Source organism: Meles meles, chromosome 18, assembly GCF_922984935.1.
Source record: "Meles meles chromosome 18, mMelMel3.1 paternal haplotype, whole genome shotgun sequence".
NCBI classification, from domain to species: domain Eukaryota; kingdom Metazoa; phylum Chordata; class Mammalia; order Carnivora; family Mustelidae; genus Meles; species Meles meles.
In genome coordinates this window covers 6,199,223-6,220,388 of record NC_060083.1, presented here as the reverse complement: position 1 = coordinate 6,220,388, position 21,166 = coordinate 6,199,223, and the positions used below count along the sequence as shown (strand labels likewise).

At 47.4% G+C, this 21,166-nt stretch overlaps 1 protein-coding gene across 1 annotated transcript in view; it reads left to right on the top strand.

The window, feature by feature from the left end:
- DNAH9 (dynein axonemal heavy chain 9) overlaps positions 1-21,166 on the top strand; it is a 326,713-nt gene that overhangs the window by 119,963 nt on the left and 185,584 nt on the right. Inside the window, 4 exon segments of the mRNA XM_045984493.1 lie at positions 5,358-5,462; positions 15,030-15,187; positions 17,901-18,039; positions 19,626-19,913. Coding sequence (XP_045840449.1) covers positions 5,358-5,462; positions 15,030-15,187; positions 17,901-18,039; positions 19,626-19,913 — 690 coding nt within the window.

Sequence of the window (21,166 nt, the reverse complement as noted above, 5' to 3'; positions counted from 1 at the left end):
TCTTAAGGCCCTTTTGAAACGGTATGGCATGTAAATAAATTTAGAGTGGGAGGAAAAATAAAGCCTTAGCATTAGTAGATTAAATATTTATATGTGTAAATCATCATAGATGGGATACAAAATAAATTTAAGAATACTTTTAGAGACTGTGAGCTAACATACAGAAGTCTAAATGAGGTTCATCAGCTGTAAGTTTAAGAATTTCTCTTGTATGGAAAATTTTGCTGTGCAAAGAGTTGCGAGACCTAAGCCACCATGTTTGCTCACAGTAAGCAAACAAAGTGAGGATTCAGATGCCAAACAGCCGTCCTGCCCATATTCTACACAATTTACATTTTATCATGGTTGCTTTTATTGATGAACACATTAAAGTGCTATTTCTCTAAAAAAAAAAAAAAAAAAAAAGGGAGGGGGAGCACCTAGGTGGATTAGTTAAGCATCTGACTCTTGATTTCAGTTCAGCTTGCGATCTCAGGGTTGTGGGATCAAGCCATGAGTCAGGCTCCATGGTGGGTGTGGAGCCTGCTTAAGATTCTCTCTCTCCCTCCCCCTCTACCCCACCATGTGAGCATGTGCACACACGTGTATGCTCTCTCTCAAAAAAATTTTTTTTTAAAGTATTATTTCTCTTTAAGTCAGGCTAAAAGAAGGAAGTGGTTTTTTCCCCCTATGAACTCAACCTTTAAGAATTAAGTTTCTAGATTCTTTTATAGTTGAGCAAAGGCAGCCTTGCTGAATAAGTGTATTCTCCCGGAGGGAAATTCCAGAGGACATGCTCATTTAGATGTAGAAGACCTGGTATATCGACTGAAGGAGATCAGCAGGGTTTCTTCAAATTGATGCTTGGCAAGCAAACAGAAATAAATGAGTTGGCCCCATGGTGAGGGGGTCACCAAGGCTATCTTCTCCAATTCTTTCAAAACTTACAGCTGAATCCTCATACCCCACCAATGCCTCTGAGGGTACAGGATGAGAAGAGGGGTCTATAGTTTGTCTGGACTGTGCAAAGCTTTGGTTGAGTCTACTGAAGACACAGATCAGAGCAAGAACTATGGGGATAACTGTAGGGAAACACGCCAAAATAATGGCGGTCTCTTCCTAGGCATCAAATATCCTATGTAACCAACATCCTCACTGAGCCGTTTGCAAACCTCCTCTTCCCTTTGTTGCCCAGCTGATTAGAGTTATTTTCATCACAAAATGCTCTCTAGTAAGCAAGTTAATTTACAGAGTATCACCATTGCTCAGCATGTGTGTGCATCATGAAAGGATGGATGAATGGGTGGGAGGTTGGATGGTTAGATACATGATACAGAGGAGTACACGTAGGTAGATGGATAAATGAGGGAGAAATGAGAGAGATGACAGGATGATAGATAGATGATGGATAGATACAGAGACAGACAAAGTATAACCTGGTCTATCTGGATAGACAATAGAGATATATGAAGTAATTAGGGGAGATACCAAATAGCATGTAGAATGTGTGTTCTACAGACTCTAATCCCTGGAATACTTCAGAGATGGGAAGAGCACAAAGTACGCTCGTCATGAACATCCTGGAGGATGTGAGACCCAAGTCTGTGTAAGGTTTGGGTGAGTGCCAAACAGGGTGTGTGCCATTTTAACGCCATCTAACCCATTAGAACATCAGCTTCAAAGACATAACCAAGTTCCCTGTGCATCATGATCCTTCCCCTGCTCCTTGCTCTGCCTTCCCCCCTAAATTTTCCTCACAGAGCTTAGCCGGGATGAGGAGAGAATGGAGTGAGGGTCAGGAAGAGCCATTTCACACTTCACCAGTCATCATTCTGATGGGTCATTCATGACACTCACAACATATCCCCAGAGAACAAGTTAGCAATAAATATGGAGCAGTAGGCAAGTGCATGAGAGCAGACTGGAGGATAGATTATAGGAGATAGGGGTTCTATAAGGAGGGAGGAACAAAAAGCCATGAAGAGAACATGCCCCAGAAGTGGTGGCCATTAGCAAGACCCTGTGGGCTTCAGGACTCAGGTGAGAGCATGACAAAAATGGGTGGCATCTGAGGAAGACTCCTTGGGTAGCCGGATGAATGGGAGCAGGAAGGGACTGAAAGGGGGAAATTTTCCTGAGAACATTGCAGTTACTCAAACCAGGGATGGTGAGTCACCAGACCCTGGGATAGTATAAATGGAAAAGAAAAAATGAGAGACTTTAACGAACAGAATGATACCTGGTAGACGTGGGGAAGGGTAGGTGGTAAGACGGGGGAGGGTAAAGAGGAGAGATGGACTGTGGTCAGGGACCCTCACATTGCCTTCTGCCTTTGTAGGTATCAGGTAATGGGGTGGACACAGAACAGTGTGAAGACTTGGGGAAAAGGCAAAGTCATGGCTCCCCTCTGTTGCGTCTGGTTGGAAAACCCAAAAACCTAGCCGCTTCCTCTGGAAACCATTGCAATTTTAGTGCTAAAATGTTCTTTATGTCATGACAGCAGTATTGTCCCCCTTGACCTTAATTCAGAGATGCTTTTGCTGAAGCAGCAAATGGTTTTGAACCTGAAGGTACCTGGGATTTTTTTTTTTTTTGGACCTTTCTGTGGCATCAACACTATAAAACACATGTCCCTTCCTGAGAAACCTACTCTCTTGGTCTCTGAAACATTATATTCCACAATAACTCTCTGATCCTGCCATCTGGGTCTCCTTCTCTGATCCTCTTTTATAATTTCACATTTTATTTGGGTCCTGATGACTGCAGAATCTACCTTCCAGCCTTGCCCAAGAACTAGTTTTCCCAATTAGAAGGAAGGGCATTTGAATGCCCTCATGTTTGGTTAAAACCTTTTTCTCAGACATTTCCTGCTGACCCCTGTCTTCCTCCCAGCCAGCTTCCCCAGGCCATGTATGCTAAGGTTCCCATTTTTCCAGTGGCCCAGTGTGGAAATATTAGACACCCTGATTTTTCACGTCCTTCCTTCCATAGTTGCAATCACTCACCAATGTTGATTCATCCTTTGGCAGGTCTTTCAAAGCTCCCAGATCATTAGCCTTATTCCAGAAACAGTGTCTTGTGCTAGGTGACCACAGTCAGGCTCATAGTACCTTCCTGTTGTTGGGGTAGCATCAAAAAATTTGCTGATGTGGGGTCCCAGGCTGTACTCAGGCCCACGGGGAAAAGTGTGGGGGTGACCAGTATCCACCTATGGAAACTTTACCCTTTTTTGATTTTCTGTATCCGATTTATACTTGATGGAATCTTTAACAAGTTTTCAGAAACACTGTTCATCTGCAAAGACATGGGATTTTGATTCCCAAACTGCCACATAAGTAATGGTGGCACTTGATATGTTGCCAAAGACAGTAGTGGACATAATATCTATTACTATATATGCATATCAAGTGTTATATATACCCACACACATACTCATGAATACAATAAGAATAACATCCACCTATAAGATGCAATGTCTGGGATTTACATCCCCTCCTCCATAGAGGGACCATCAATGGCTACTCAGTCTGAAATAACCGTATCATTGTAGGACTCTCATGAGACTTGTCATTATCTGGCCTTCTCTTCTTTTTGTGTCATTGTCTGTTTTCCCCCCCTAGAATGTACACCCCATAAGGATTGTGGCTTTGTCTCCCTGATCACAGCTTTTTCCTCATGATCTAGGACAGTCCCTGACTCATAGTACGTGCTCAGGAAGTGTCCATTGCATGAATAGAGGAATCCGTTAATTCAGGGAGCTTAATGAAAAGTGGGGCTTATCCTTCCATCATTTTCACAGGCTAGCTTAGATCGATTCTCCTCAAATGTTGCTTTAATCTTGCTTTCCTCTGCTCCAAACCTCCACGGACCTCCACAGTCCCTTCTGATAATTCAAGGATTTCGTAACCATGACCTCCTTTTATGATTCAACTTTCTAGCCCAAACAACAGCTTTATTTTTCTCTAGACATACTGTGATTTTGCTCATACTTTGCCCATAATATTTACTGCTCCTGGAAAGCCCTTACCCACTCTTCCCTATCCTCTTCCATTCTGCCTGCCCAGATACTTATAAGCCAGCATTCCCAGTGCATGTTCTGAAGACAACATACAGTTCTGTGAGATACCAGCACCCCAGATCTTCTGACTTCCCTTCCTGCATTCTGTCCACTACGCGAATGTTCACCAGCATGCATCCTGAGAAAGCCAGGAGTCCCATGAGGAAAACAGAAAATCCTAGCTTTAAAACACTGACCAAATTTCATGGTTCAGGACTTTCCAGTCCTTCCCTTAAAATCCTAATATATGTTGTAAATTAGCAAAGGAGGGTTCTAGAATGTGGTGTTCCCTAAACTGAGTTGACCCAAATGCTTTCTCTTCAAGCAGCATCTCTGGGATTTGGCATCCCATGAAATCAACTTCAGGAAATGTCCTAATACTGTCTGAAATTCAACTCTTTGGCAACACTGATCACTAACAAGCGCTTTAATTCACTCTCCTCTCTGAGCGCCATTAACAGCTGTTTCATTTACTATGCCCATGGGAACCACTGGGCCTGTGGCAATTTACCTGTTTTGTCTGTACGCCCTCTGTCCATAGCCTAGCTAGAAGCACTTAGAGGGACTGAGCATTTCTGCGTCTAGAGCACAAGCTGCGCACGGCGCTGATGGTCAGCAAACCCTCATCACAGAAGCAAATGAGGCTTTTCCACTTGCCCAGTGCTTTAGCAACATCACCTTGCCAATTGCCTTGAAAGTGTCCCCCCACAACCTCCCCCTTTATATGACTCCATGGTTTACCGCTTCACACCAATGCCCAGATGGTTTTTATTTTTAGGGCAGATATGCCATCTTCCCTTTGAAATTCTTTTCTTGCTCTCATTTGAAAATATTTACCTGTCGTTCACTTTCTACAGATCTTATCACTTGCCCTGTCTATCTCCAGCTTCCTAGCTCTCTGGGAGGCCTGGGAGTGAGCCCGGATCTAAAGATACAGACATAAACTTCTTTTTATCAGTGCATGCCAAAGGCTGAGTAAAAGGCTTTTTTTTTTTGTCTGTATGGTGCAAAAAATAATAATAACAATATTTTATTCATTTCCTGGGATTTTGAAAGCTACAGAATCAACAGTAATGGAAGCCTGATGACATTTTAAAAGGATTTTAGTCGAGGTGTCTTTAAAATATTCTGGTTGATCCCATGACTTACGTGGGCACCCGTGGCCATCAAGAACGTAAGTGCCCTTGAAATGATAATAGGAGTTTTTCAAACCGGTGGTCTTGAGAGGACTGAAAGTATCTCTCACAAACAGGATGGGGACTGACTTAGATGCACGACAATGAACCCAGCGCTGATTTAATCTTTGTACGTTTTGTTGCAGTCTTGCGGCAATATCTACAAAGGCCTGGCTCAGACTGGTGCCTGGGGCTGTTTTGATGAGTTTAACCGAATCTCGGTGGAGGTCCTGTCAGTGGTGGCCGTGCAGGTATGGGGGCCAGAAGTCAGCGGGAGCCCCGTGGTCTTCTTGCCACACACTGTGGAAGCCTACGTCCTCTTGCTGTCAAGCTCTGCTCATCCACTTCTGTGTCCCCTTCCCCACTTGGATCCGTGCCCCCTCACCCTCTAAAATTGGCCCCGGAGCAAGGATATGGGCATCCTGTGAGTCCCTACCAAGGTGGATCCATTTACTGGCCATGGGACTCCATTTCCTCCTCTGTGACAGGTTCCACCTGCTTCCTGGGGGGCAAGGAGAGGATCAGACTGGATAGGAGGGCCCAGCTCTTGGAAAGGCCATGGACTCTGGAAGCATCTTCCTTGTTGTAGTTGAGTCTGGAAAGCTGCTCTACCTCCCTCAGTCCAGTTCCCCTCATTGGGTTTAAAGCGAGGCTCCCGGGGTGCCCGTTGCTGAAGGAAAGAAGTCATGTTTGGGCCACATCTGTGTGGCCACTTGTCTTTCAGCTCATCCAGAAATCGTCCTCCTCCATGAAACACCTGTAGCACAGTGAGTGCTATGCTCAGAACTAGGGGCAGGGGCCCCCGGTTGAATAGGACTTGATCCCTAACTTCACAAGTCAACTTTCGTTCTTGAGAAGGGCATGAGAGCTCTTCAGTGCTCTAAGAGTGATTTGATTCCGGACTCATGGGATGGGGCAAGACTGCTAAATAATACTCCGTCTTGAAACTAGGCCTTAAAAGAGGTGGAGATGGTGTGAATTAGGGTGAGGGTCTTTACAGACAGAGGAAGCAAGCAGAAAGAGGGAGGGGAAGGGAAAAGAGAGACAGCCTGTGCTGAAACTCTTTTCTGTGCCAACTACTTCTTACGTATCATCACTTATGTCATAGATAGATGCTGCGGGGAGAATCTGAAGACCATCTGAAAAGTAATTTGTCCAAGGACACATTGTCAGCAAGTGGCAAGATTAGGACTTGGACCCAGCGCCCCCGCCCACACTGTCGGGGTACAGGTCTAGACACAGGTATCCGGTGTACGAGGAGTAAAATGCTACAGAAGAACGTGAGGCTAGAGGGGCGGGTTCAAGGCGAACAGAAGGGGGCTCCGATGCCGTGGTGTGTGCTGTGCCTTCTTCAGGGGGCAGCAGGGCGCCTCTAGAAGCTTCTGTAGGGAAAATTGCTCCCTGCTCGGCAATGGTTTTAAGGAGGGGCTGAGCAGCAGGAAAGTCAGTGGCCACAGTGAAGTCAGTGGCTTTTTGTGGTGGCCCCAGCTGGAGCTGCATCCTCAGAGGGAGACCCCCGGCCTCCCCCAAGGCCTCCCCCAAGGCCTCCCCGTTGCCCCAGCAAAGCATAGCCTTTGGCAGCACCTGTTCTCTCCTCCTTCTAGGAAACGTGGTGACTCGGGGAAGCTTGTGGTCTCAGGCCCCCCCAGGCTACCGGCTCCACAAAGCAGTATAAGGGTCTACGCAGTGAAGAAAGCCTGTGGTGATGGCGCTTGGGAAACTGGCATGACGGGCCTCCCAGTTTGTGCCTGGGCTCCATACAGCCCAACCACGTAATTTTCCTACTGTCTTTTGCCTTGATTTCCAGAGCAATATGTATAGAGGACAGAACAAGAAGAACAGAGCTAGGAAGGACTCTTTGGTCCCCCTAAGCCTCAGTTTGATTCCTACAGTGCCAGTGAGTGGAATGGGCAGGCCAGGGGTGTGGACAAGGCAAAAGCTTAGCTTGACGGACACACTTCAGGGGGCAAGGGCATCGCAGACCACCCTGTGTCTGCAGCAGATTGTGGTCCAGTGGGGAAGTTGGCAGAAGCAGCACCCTCCCGCTCCCACTGGCCTATGCTCCCTGACAGGACACCCCTCCCCACCCCAGGGTGCTGTTCCATGCCACAGGCTGTCACCGTCCATGTGGACTGGAACAGCAATGAAGCTCACACCATCCACTGACTCCATGGCTCACCTTCATCTCCAGGTGGATCTGGGAGCCATAAGAAGTTGGGGGGGCTCTGCGGGGGTCCCTGCAGTTCACACCTCCATCCGCGCAAGGTAGTCAGGCTTTCCATCTCTTGCATTGGCCAGCCCATTGGTGCTGCCATTCAGGGAGTCTTGCCCTGTCTCTTAAGGAGACTTTCACAAGTTGCAAAACCATGGAGCTCTTCTCTCGTTCCCGGTGACAATGTATGGTTTTCCCTTTCTTTTGGATTGTTGGACTCGGTAGGAGTTGGGGGCAGCAGGAAGTCAAAGAACCAGCTGGAACACTCTTTTGGACTGAGAACCCTCAACTAGCTTGGGCCACGGTTGCTGGCTGGGTGCGTTTCACATCGGTGGCTTGAAATCAGGTGTGACAGGAGTCCTCTCACAATGGAAACTGGCAAATCCTACAAATCGAGCATTTCGTTCTCCTCGTGAGCTGGGTCTTCAGCATTTACCAGCACACCTCTGCCTTGTCAGAATATGTCAGTGCTGCCAGATTTTTTAAATTCTAAAGAGAAGCTGAAATTCCAGATTTTTATGAAAAAAAAAAAAACTACAGGTTTCTGAAAGTTGACAACTCATTCAATTAAAAAAAAAGAAAGAAAGAAAAACACTCCTGAGCTGGCCAAAAACACGGCGCTGGCTGCATTCACCTCTGTGTGGCCACTTTAGAACTTAGAAGGACCAGGATTAAGGCCCCTTTCAGCTCTGTGTGAATTTGGGGATAGAGGATGTGGAGTAACATGAATAAAATAGAGCTTTCTCTGAGTACTAATTCTGGGCCTAAGATGGTTCTGAGAGTCAGGAGAGAAGCTTAAGTTCTTTGCGGCCATGAGTGTCGGGATTGATAACCATAATTATACCATGTACCTGGGGTTTTTCTCCTTCCTCCACTGCAGACACCTGGCAGCTCATGGATCACCCATCTTTTTTACTCCCTTGCCCACCATCCTCTGTTAGTTCTACCTACTGTAATGTCTACCTCTCTCATCTCTGCTGGTAGGAGTTTCTGCATCCTCCCTTCTGGCTGCTGGCCTTACTACAGAGGGCCTTTCTCTTCCTCACCAGTCAGGCTGTGTTGAGATGACTGCCTTCCCTGAAATCCAGGGCCACTTAGCCTCAACAGTTCCCCCCATGGTGTCCCAGTGCAACAGGGTTGCCAAAGGGCCATCTCGGTGTCCCTCAAAGCAGCCCTGGGGAAGAGCCAACAGGAAGCAGTGAGAGCCAGACCAGGGTCAGTGTAGAGCTCATCTTGGGTTCCAGAGATTGTGGGAGCAACCCCACATGCAATTGGGATCTTAAACACCTTGTAGGGTGGGATAAACCAGGCAAGGAGGTTGGCAAGTGCTTATGTGTGCAGTTCATGTCTGAAACCACACAACAATGTTCAGCTCTGGTTCTGCCACCTACCAGCTGGGTGACTTTAGGCAAGTCTATTTCTCAAGTCTAATATCTGTAAAAAAGGTTAATAATAGTACCCACTAGATGCAGTTGTAATAATTATTAAAAGAGTTAATGTGTGTAAAGCACTTAAAGCTCTACAGATAGTAGGCATGTGACAAGTATTAATCTCTGTGATACTACCAATGGCGGTAATGGTGTTGATGATGGTGATGATCATGATGATGGTGTTGATGATGGTGATGACGATGATGATGGTGGTGATGATGGTGATGGGGGTGGTGATGGTGGTGGTCATGATAATGATGACGGTGGGGATGGTGATGCATGATCATGGTGGTAATGATGGTGATAACTATGAGGATGATGGCGGTGGTGGTGGTGATATTGGTGATGATGGTCGTGGTGATGATGATCACGGTGATGATGGTAGTGTGAAAATAGTGGTGATAAGATGATAGTGATGGTGTTGGCCATGATGATGATGGTGACCTTAATGATGGTGGTCATGATGATGGTGATGGCGTGGAAATAGCAGTAATGATGGTGGTGGTGGTTGTGGTGGTTACAGAGGTACTGATGACGGTGATGACTATGATGATGATGGAAGTGGTGATTACTATCATTATTATGTGAGCACTGCAGGTCACAGGTTAAAGGGCAATAAAAGGGCATGAGACATGGGGCAGGGAAGGAGGGTCCACACAGGTCTCACCAGCCTCCTTAACACTCTTCACTCCTTCTCAGCTGGCCCAGCTTCAGACTGTCTTCCCAAACATAGTGCCCTAAGTGATGAGGCAATTCTCACCAGCCACTTTCCCTAACATAATAGATAAACACTGTGAATTCACCTTATTTTGAAACTGCCCAACAGAATGTCCTAGTGGACTCTCTGAAGTTCCTTTTTGCTTCTGGAATTAAGTAAGTTCAACCCAGAATTTCCAGATGCTTTCATATTCCAGTCTCAACACACACCTGTAGGAGAGACATTCTCAAGAAAGTGGTCTGACAACAGCTGGGGCAGAATCTGAGCCCATCCCGTTTAAAATCCTACACCCGTCCAAGGAGATAATTGCACTTAATTATTTCTGCAGCAATCCAGGCTGGCATGTTGGTTCAGAAGCCACACCAGCTGTGATCGCTCTCCCCCATTCCCCCCACCCCTCTTCTCTGTCTCCTCTTCTGGCTCCCTGCCTGTCTGTGCTCCTCTTCCCCGTAACTTCTCCAAAAGTGCGTGTGTTCCAGTGTTCTTGGAGGTGGGTATTTTCATGTCTCTGTCAGATTGGTCAAGCAGAACTGCATCTGTGATTGGGACAAAGTGTGGCATTTGTGAGAGCAATTACTCTGCTATTTTAAAAATGTATAAAATACTACTTACCCTTTTTTTCCCCCAGAATTTTTCCAGTACCATCTCAATCAGCTTGCTAGGCCTTGGGTCCGGAGATGTGTATCTGCAGGACGCACTCCACCGCCCCCCTCCCTCCAGCCCCCTGTCCCTCTCCATGCTCCCTGATCAGACATTTTTGCCATGTCCCTTCCTTCCCCATGGTACAGGTATGCTAGGGCCAAGGAAGGAAGCAGCAAGAAGCGACAGATCAGTTAGCAAGGCCTTCAGAGCTCACCATAGCAGTGTTCCAAGGACTCAGGGCACCGAACACATGCTAGGAGCTCAGAACCCTTCCCACGTACCACCCTTTATAGAGGAGCTGAAGGTCTAAGGTGAAAACACGGAATTGCTTTTTTTTTTTTTTAAGTACAAAGCGTGAATGGGTTGCACTTCCTGCAAACTCCAATCTGCTTTTGCAGAGAGAAGGATGAAGTGAGCAAGGCAGGGTTTTAGTAACACATGGCATCTGGGGGCAAGGTCTGGACCCTGAAGTGGGCCACTTCCCTAGAATGGAAAGGGCAAGGTAGAGGGGCTTGGAGGAAAAAGCTGGGAGGATTCAGGCAACTCCGAGCTAGTCGATGACCTCCTTGAAACCTGTCACCTGCAGAAATGATGGTGTGACCATTAGCCTTCATGAGTGTGTCTGATAAAAGTCTCTAGCCTAGGTGGGAGGATGTCAGTGTAGAAGCCTCCATGATCCCCACCAGCTTTTAGCCTTGGAAGGGAAAGACCTCATTCTTAAGAGATCCCATCAGCACCCCCAGAGTCAGACATGCACACGAGGCTTGTGCAGGATCCTGGACCAATCATTTGCAATTGGGGCTGGCCTGTGATACAGAGAGGTCAGAACTCTGACCTCTCAGCCCAAGCCTGATGGGTCTTGATAGGCTAACTTTCCCTTCCAGCCTCCATAGCCTTTAATCATCCCTCTCTCGTGGAGCTCGCTTTCTGCCTTCTGCTTTACATGTGTCGGACCTCAAGACCCACCAGCTCGAGCCGGGCTGGCCCAGGTTAGCAGGCTGTAGAGACATGTCCTGTCCATGGCAGGTGGGGCAGAGGGAGTGGAAGGCGCAGGTGCGCCAAGAGGGAGGGACCAGCCTGCAGGTCTGACGGGGACACTGTGGGCAGTGGGGAGGAGTGGAAATCCAAGAATTAACTAGACCACGGTAGTTCTTGAATTGAGCATATATCCAAACCATCTGGAGGGTTTACCCATCAAATGGACCCCATCCCAGAATTTCTGACCGGGTCAGCTGGGGATGGAGCTAAGAATTTGCGCAGGAATTTGGTAGGCTCCAGGATGCCAAATGGTGGAGAAGCTCCTTGTACCTTCTTGCCTTCAATTTCCTCATTGGTAAAATGATTTTGTGGATCACAGTTTCCCCAACTTTGGTGTGTTCAATGTCTTGAGCCTGATAATTCCAGAAATTCCGCCCCCTCCAACTTGACAACAAAAATGTCTCCAACCATGGCCAGATGTCCCTTGGGGAGGGCAGGTGCAAAATCACCCCAGTTGAGAACACTGGTTTCTACATAGCCGTGTGTGTGTGTGTGTTCTTTAGTGAGTGAATGTGCCTTTTCTTACCTCGTTGAAACACAGGTCTCTAAATTATGATTATTTTCAGAGCAAAACAAAATTCCCCTGAAAGGTACATGTCTGATGCAGAGCTGTGCGTGGCTGGCACACTATCAGCACACTTTTACCTTCTGGTAAAAGGCAGTTTAGGGAAGGGTCTAATGAGAGCGCAAGCCCTGGGACCAGATTGCCTGGTTGGTAACTCGAGTTGCCCCGCATACCAACTATTAGACAACTGGCAAGTTTCTTTTTCTTTTTTTCTTGCAACTTTTTATTTTTAACCAACTTTAGACTTATAGAAGAATCACAGAAACAGCTTCGCTTCCTCACGTGCCCCTCCCCTTGCCTCCCTAAACTCAGCGTCTTGCATAACTGGGACACAGCTTTTTAAATGCCTCCGGCTTGGTTTCCCTACCTTTAACATACTTTTTTTTTTTATTTCTTTTCAGCATAACAGAATTCATTGTTTTTGCACCACACCCAGTGCTCCATGCAATACGTGCCCTCCTTAATACCCACCACCTGGCTCCCCCAACCTCCCACGCCCCACCCCTTCAAAACCCTCAGACTGTTTTTCAGAGTCCATAGTCTCTCATGGTTCATCTCCCCTTCCAATTTCCCTCAACTCCCTTCTCCTCTCCATCTCCTCCATGTTCTTTGTTATGCTCCACAAATAAGTGAAACCATATGATACTTGACTCTCTCTGCTTGACTTATTTCGCTCAGCATAATCTCTTCCAGTCCCATCCATGTTGCTACAAAAGTTGGGTATTCATCCTTTCTGATGGAGGCATAATACACCATAGTGTATATGGACCACATCTTCCTTATCCATTCATCCATTGAAGGGCGTCTTGATTCTTTCCACAGTTTGGCAACCGTGGCCATTGCTGCTATAAACATTGGGGTAATGTTTCACTACATCTGTATCTTTGGGGTAAATACCCAGTAGTGCAATTTCAGGGTCATAGGGAAGCTCTATTTTTAATTTCTTGAGGAATCTCCTCCACACTGTTCTCCAAAGTGGCGGCACCAACTTGCATTCCCACAAAGAGTGTAAGAGGGTTCCCCTTTCTCCACATCCTCTCCAACACAGGTTGTTTCCTGTCTTGCTAATTTTGGCCATTCTAACTGGCGTAAGATGGTATCTCAACGTGGTTTTAATTTGAATCTCCTGATGGCTAGTGATGATGAACATTTTTTCATGTGTCTGATAGCCATTTGTATGTCTTCATTGGAGAAGTGTCTGTTCATGTCTTCTGCCCATTTTTTTATATGATTGTCTGTTTTGTGTGTGTTGAGTTTGAGAAGTTCTTTATAGATCCTGGATATCAACCTTTCCCTACCTTAAAATGAGAATCTGTCCATCTCGCCCAGCTATTGAGAGGATCCAACAGGACAACTCACGTCAAACACTCAGATGCTCCAGCTTTGAATCAGCTCCATACTCTCACTCACGAGCGCCCCCTATAGAGTTTCACATGAAAGGACAGATGCCGCCGTGCCATGGTGCGTGGTAGATTCTCCCTGAAAGTGAGGTTCTGGGGCTCAGTGTTGCAGGAGGGAAGGCAGAGTCACTGTGAGCAGCTGAAAGGGTCCTGGGCTCTAGCCTTCGCCCAAGGGTATCAGGGCAATCAGTAAATGGCAACTAAACTCTCTTCCACACCCCATAAGATGGTGAGTGTTCGGTGTATGTACTAGCTGGGAGGCCTGGGGCCGCAGGAGAGAGTCCATTCTTAACCTTCCACATAAGCTGCGGGGAGGCGGGCTGTGCAGCTGTGCAGGGCTATGCAGCCCTGTGCAGGGCTGTGCCATGAGCCCCACGTGTGCAGGGCACTGGAGACCACCTGTCCCACAACGTCATTCCCATTCTGTGTGCAGAAGAGAGGTTTCAGTCTCAAACTAATTGCCGTGAGCTCAAATGCATTTGGCCTCGAGAGCTTCACTTTGGGGAAAGGAGCAGAATCTTAACTGTAGACCCGTTCCACCTTCTGGTGAGTTCCGCCCAGCCAGGCACTGGAGAGAGGCTTGCTCTGTGGTAGGTAGCTGCTTCCTGTCTTTATCTTCCACTTCCTGCTGTCCATCCTTCTGTCCATCTCTCCCTTCCATAAGTGTTCCAGCTCTGGCTCTGTCCTTCTCTGTTTCTGTCTGTCCCCTCTCTCCCAGACACGCACCTACAGCCCAGTCTTCCCAAAACGCTTGGCTCTTCTAAACACCCTGACCATGACCGACATGACTAGAGCTCACTCAAAACCTTGCACTGCCCGCCCTCTCCCCGCTCCACCCGCTGTCAGTTTTTGCTTTCAGGAACCCCGAGAAGCTGGAGATACTCGGAGACATTCCGGAGCCAGGCCGAACAAGTGTGTCCCTCTTGTCTTCCCTCCTTCTGTCATGGATCATTTTTGCACACACTTTTCCAAAGTGCCTTGTGTGAAAAACGGTGGTTCTGTTTCTGTCTCTGCTCCCACTAAGAGTGATCTAGAATGTAGAGCTGACCAGGTCAAGCTTCAGCTTATGTCCCCACATTGAAGAACAAGTCTGATCTCTTCAGAAAGGCCCTTCTAGCCCTCGGGGATGTGGGTCCAGCCTCGCTTTGCCATCTCCGGGGCACCCTATCCCTGAAGAGGTGGCCTGTGATCACGATGTCTGTTCTAGAGACGTAGTCAGATGAGGTAAGCCAGGCCGAGGACCACATTAACAATTCCCACGGCCTTTCTGAAGCGTTTTCTGTATGCTAAGCTCTTTGCAGGCTAGATTTCATTTAATCCTCAGCACAAGCCCTGGGGGTAGGTCCTGGTGTGCCCTTCATCATGCAGGCCCAAGAGCCCAGGCTCCAGAGTTCCCTTGCCCGGATTCAAGTCCAGAACATGACCACTTAGTAGTGGTGCAAGGTCAGGCAAACTACCCCACTGCCTAGTGCTTCTGGTTCATCATCGAGAAATGGGTTCTAAAGGTCTTGGTGGAGAGCAAATGAATTATTATGCAAAAAGCCCTTAGAACAGTGCCCGGGGAGTGGGGTTAGACACCTGCTCACTGTTCACTCCCAACCCCTTAGCTGCTGTGCTGCCAGTACAGATGTGGGCAACCAGATTTCTTCTGGACAGGCAGGAGACGGTCCAGGGTGCCACCACTGTGCCTGTCCTTCAGGGGAAGGGGCCCCAGAGCAGGTGTCTGTGCTGGGTGTCACCACGCTTCCCAGCCTTAGCTAGCACCCCACCCTCGGAACATGGTGCAGACCTTTTCCGTCGACTCGCTCACCAGGTCAAAAGCATTCAAGATGCAATCCGAGACAAGAAGCAGCGGTTCAACTTCCTTGGGGAGGAAATCAGCCTGGATCCTTCTGTGGGAATCTTCATCACCATGAACCCAGGTTACGCCGGCCGCACGGAGCTCCCGGAGAACCTCAAGGCTCTCTTCAGGTGAGCATCTGCCGTGTCCCGTGCAAGGGCCCAGCAGAGAAGCTGCTTCTGTTTTCTTCACGGCAAATGGTTGCCATGCATATTAGAAGAAATCTGGAGCGCATAGCAAAGTAGTTTATAAAACCACCTTTACTGCTATCACTGGTAAAAGCATTTCTTTCTGAATTCTCTTCTGTTCTCCTTTATATGGGTATTTTGAAGTCCTACATTTGTAGTCGGCACACAGTTTCATATTGGGTTTTTTTTTTCCCCCATTTCATACTCTATCATAATCCTAACAGAAATCATCTCTTCTGTTAGACGGTCTTAAGAAATCTCATTTCATGGCTACATTTTATTCTGCCAAGTACATGGCCCACAGTGTAATTAAATACCCCCCCCCCGTATTTAAATATTAAGACAGTTTGTAACATTTAAAAGAAATGTATACATATGCTGTAATGTGCATCTTTGTACCTAAGTCCTTTTCTCCGTATGTGTGATTATTTTCTTTGGCTAGCTTCCCAGCAGCAGAATCACTGAGTCAACAGGGAGGTCCGTTTTTAAGGCGCTTGATACACATCAACAGATTACTTTCTGTACAAGAGTACTGCCGAACCGCACTCCTGGTAGTGAGGTACAAGAACACCTCTTCTGTTTCCCCTTGGCCACTGGTGGAAATTGCCATGCTTTAAAATCTGTGCCGTAATAAGAAAATGCAAATGCATTAGAAGGGGTTGTAGTCTCCGTTCTTTGTCTCAGGGCAGAGAAGTCAGCCTAGCCGCAGAAGATGCCTCGTGGCTTCTGATTCTCTGCCTGCTGGACTGTGACCTAAGCCAGAGAGTCCCTGGGAGTCATGACACAGAGGTCGGCTTCATCTGGGAACCCAGAACCCCTGCACTCTTGGGGACGTGGGGCCCAGGAAACCGCTGGACCACCCCCCTGCACACTCCGTCCCTCCAGCGGTGGCAGATCCCTGTGTCACAGGAGCAGTTTGGGCATCCCCCCATCCAGGCCCGTGGCCACTGCTACCAAGCTGGTTGGAATATCATCAGGCTGCCCCACGTGGTGGCTGTTCATTTGCACAAAGTATTTAAGTGAGCTTTGTGTTCACAGGCAATAGCAGAGGTAGCTTATCACCCTCATCAGAGCCACTCTTTACATCTTCCCACCAAATTTAAAAGGAACATTTACACCAGAAAATCGGGAGGGGGTGGAGATAAATATGCATAAAAACAATAAATATGAACATCTACTTTTATACTTCATTTTCACAAAAGCTCTACCTGTGAGCTGGGTACTTCCAGTATCCCCCTCGTACAGGGAGAAAACAGGGCCAGCACATTGCCCAGGTCGGAACCATTCCTGGGATTAGCTAGAAGCCCCAGCAGCAAGCCACAGAACATGGGTACAGACCCAGATAGCCTGACTCCAGAACCCTTGCCCTCCCCATCTGAAAACTATCATCCAGAGATTGTTGCAGCCCTTTGGCAACCTCCCTTCCAATATCCGGTGAGCTGAGTATTTATTTTTTAAACTTAGAATAAGTCCCTATCTAAGGTAGGACCCTGCCTTTGTTAACTAATATTTTTCCCATCCTACTAAATAGTTTTCCTCCTCTAGCATTATTTTCCATGGCCTTCTGTTGTGTGGATACATACTTTTTATTTTAAGATTTTTTTTAAGTTTATTTATTTGACAAAAAGATCAGAAAGAGGCAGAGAGGCAGGCAGAGAGAGAGGAGGAAGCAGGCTCCCTGCTGAGCAGAGAGCCCGATGCGGGCCTTGATCCCAGGACCCTGAGATCATGACCTGTGCCAAAGGCAGAGTCTTAACCCGCTGAGCCACCCAGGTGCTCCAGTGGACTCATACTTTACCTTTTTTCAAGCTGCAAAATAATTTTGAGATTCTACGTGTTTGGTTCCCCCTTTGAATTTGAATACAATGAAAAACGATTTAAAGGGAAAATGTTCTTGAATGATATGTTTTCAAAAATTTTAAATCTGTCTAGGGAAAATGCAGCTAAATGTAAACAACCTTAGGCTCCTGTTACATACTTAATAAATTAACTTTAAAAATAAGTAATTTAAAAATCAAATGTTTCCAGAGCTAGCGGGGTGGGGGAGGCACATTAAATCCTTATAGAAAAAAATTCCCCTCTGTATTCCCATATATGCCATTTTTTAAAAAACTTTATTTATTTATTTTAGAGAGAGAGAGAGAACATGAGAGCCAGGGGAGGGGAAAGGAGGAAAAGAGCATCCCAAGCACACTCTGCACTGAGCACAGAGCTCAGTGTAGGGTTCAGTCTCATGACGCTGAGATCATGATCTGAGCCAAAATCAAGTCAGTCACTTAACCAGCTGAGCCACCCAGGCGCCCCTCATATATGTATTCTTTGGCCAGATGGAGTTAGTGGGTATTTATTTTAGACCTTAGCATTAGATGTTCACATTTATATGTACATAAGCACAGAATAAGCCCCAGGAGGAGACATGCAGTTTGAAAATGAGAAGTAGATTCTTATCCATCTCCTTGGACAAGAGAGTCCGTATCTTTTATCCTTAGCCAACGCATCCCTAAATGGGGAATCTCCAATCAAACCCTTGCTAAGGGCTAAATGTTTATATCACAGATCCCTCTGTCCATGACCTCGGCCAATGTCGCTTGTCTTCCAAGCCTCCCTTCACCTGTGGGTGGGAAACCATCTTGGTCCTCTCTCTCCCCATTCACAGGCCTTGTGCAATGGTGGTTCCCGACTTTGAGCTGATCTGTGAGATCATGCTGGTGGCAGAAGGATTCATTGAAGCACGATCATTAGCCAGAAAGTTCATCACCCTTTACCAGCTGTGCAAAGAGCTGCTCTCGAAACAGGTACTCTCTCCAGTTTGGCTGGACCACCAGTCCAGTGGGATCGCCCGGCTCTGAATGGGGTCTGGGCCAATGTAGGGGAGCCTTCTCACAGAGAGTCAGTTTTCTCTAAGAATAGTAAAAGCTCTCACCACTTCTACAGCAAAGACTCATGTTCATTTTCTTAGCCTAGCATTAAAACAAAAACAAAAACTTATTTGGTCCTCAAACTTTTTTTCCCCCATAGTCTAGTGTCCTTGGGCTGTTTCCATTGAGTTTCTCCTCCCTTCAGGCTCTCTTACTAGAACCATCTTTGCAGCCATGGGCACACTCAGCCCTGTGAAATCTGATTCAGATGGATTTCTTTAAAAACCTTTTCTATTTTGGGGCTCCTGGGTGGCTCAGTGGGTTAAGCCTCTGCCTTCGGCTCAGGTCATGATCTCGGGGTCTTGGGATCAAGCCCCACATTGGGCTCTCTGCTCGGCAGGGAGCCTGCTTCTCTCTCTCTCTCTCTCTCTCTGCCTGCCTCTCTGCCTACTTGTCTGTCAAATAAATAAATAAAATCTTTTAAACAAAAACAAAACAAAAACCTCTTCTGTTTCTCCATGCTTTCCGGGACTCCTTGCTCACTGTGTTATCTGCTGGTTCCCCACCACCACGGACTTGCAGCCAGCAGCCGACATCCACCAATCCAGCCCAAACCTCCCTTTTGAGCTCTAAACCTGTACATGTAGCAGTCTACACCACAGCTCCCCAAGCCGGGCCTCTAAAGCCTGTCTTCCTGCCCGTCTCCACCCCAGGCTACTTCTGCATTCTGTGCTTCCGAACACAAACCCGCACTTACTCACTGGCTAATTCTGGAACTGGGAGTCATCCTCGGCATTTTCTTTTCCATCCAACCGTGGATGAATGGTTCTGCATTCCACCCTGGAGATCTCTCTTAAATCCATCTCATTTTCTTCCTACCACTTTATATCCAAGCAACCCTGCCTTTTGATTTAAACTCTTGCCTTTCTAATAGTTGCTACTGGTAATTTTTCTGCATTGCTTTTCTCAGAGCATTTGAAGGCCTCCCCAGTGTAGAGCACATGAGCTCAGCCTCAGCCATCTCTAAGAGCTAACATGGCTTCCTCTTGACCATCTCTACGAGCTAACATGGCTTCCTCCTGACCATCTCTACGAGCTAACATGACTTCCTCCTGACCATCTCTACGAGCTAACATGACTTCCTCCTGACCATCTCTACGAGCTAACATGACTTCCTCCTGACCATCTCTAAGAGCTAACATGGCTTCCTCCTGGATGCCCTTCCACTTTCTGAACATGAAAGGAGTAGCCAGATAGGTCGGGAGGTTCTGTTTGCTTTCCCTGGCCCCCAAACCCCTGTATACCCTGGGTCTGCTTTGTGGTCAGTCATAGAGGGAAGAGTAGCTAATGCCAAACCAGAAGCTGGAATCTGTGGCCACCACAATCTTCCATGTCATTGGTCGTTTCCTAAGCCTCTGCCCTGGCCTCCAAAGGGACCTGCCTATAATTTCATAGATGCTAGCACAGGCATAGGGCATCCTGCCTCCCAGCATGCCCCCCTGTCCTGTGCCATCTTCCCTCAGGATCACTATGACTGGGGTCTGCGAGCCATCAAGTCTGTGCTAGTGGTGGCTGGATCCCTGAAGCGAGGGGACCCTGACCGCCCTGAGGACCAAGTCCTGATGCGCTCCTTGCGAGATTTCAACATCCCCAAGATCGTGACCGACGACATACCCGTGTTCATGGGCCTCATCGGGGACCTCTTTCCTGCCCTGGATGTGCCCCGGAGGAGAGATCTCAACTTCGAAGCACTGGTTCGGAAGGCAGTGGTGGATCTGAAGCTCCAGGCTGAGGACAACTTTGTGGTCAAGGTATGCGGAGGCTTTCCCTTCCTAGAATTTTGTCTCTCACTGCTTTTCTTGGATGATGGGACATCCTTAATCTGAGGGTTGCCTCAGATGTACAAATATGTGTCTACCTAGGCATAGTTCATTTCAAGAGCTCTTTCCTGGGGCACCCACACTGGGGGAAAGGTGGTGGGGAATGCAAAGGCAAGATGGCGCCCCTTCCACCAGAAAGCTCTCGATCTAGCAGAGGACTGAGTCCCAGCCCGTTCCACTCTCACACATGTTCTCTTCCTGTGAATTACTTCAGACAGGATTAGAGAGGACAGATAGTGGCAGGCTATGGGAGCCATGTTGGTTCTTTGGCATGTTTCTGAGCTTGTAAGCATTCTGAAGTGATCAAGGGCAAGCTTTCTCACAATTAGAAAGACCTGAGGGTGGTAGGCAGACTAATGCCACCCCCCATCCCCTCACCCGAGACGTCTGCATCCCGGTCCCCAGAATCTGTGCTATGTGACGTGGCGATGGAAGATGAGGGTTGCTGATAGAATTATATCTGCTAATCAGCTGGCCTTGGGAGGGAGGGATGGTCCTGGGTAACCTGGATGGCCCTGGATAATCACAGTGATCTTTTAAGTGAAAGAGGGAGGGAGGAGAGTGAGTGTCCCCCCACCATCACTGACACTGAAGGTGGAGAAAGGGGCCACGTGCCAGCAATGCAGGTAGCCTCTACACTCAGGAAAAGGTAAGAAAACAGATTTTCTCATAGAGCCTCCAGAAGGGACTGGCCCTGTCAACACTTTGAGTCGTGCCCCATGAGATCCATTTCAGACTTTCAAGCACTGAAACCATAAGAGTTGTGTTGTTTCCAGCCTCCACACTGGCAGTCATTTGTTAGAGGAACAACAGAAAATGATGATTTTTAGCAGCAATTACAGACTTTCAGGAAAAACCCTGAAACTTCAGGGAATGTATGACAGGTTCCATGGCCTTTGGAACCATGATGGTTTCTCCTGTGTTCTGGGGAGGCTCAGGGCAGGTGAAGACATTTCTCCTTGCATTAAAACAGTGGATGACTGAAGAAGGCTCTGTCTAGAATGGATCTTTAACCATGATTAAAATGGTCTTGATTAGAAGTGAGTATACCCATGACCTACCTCTTCGAAAAGGAAGCACAGGTTGGGGTGCTCAGCTGGCTCAGTCAGGAGAGTGTGTGATTCTTGATCTCAGGGTTGTAAGTTCGAGCCCCACATTGGACATTGCAATGACCTTTAAAACAT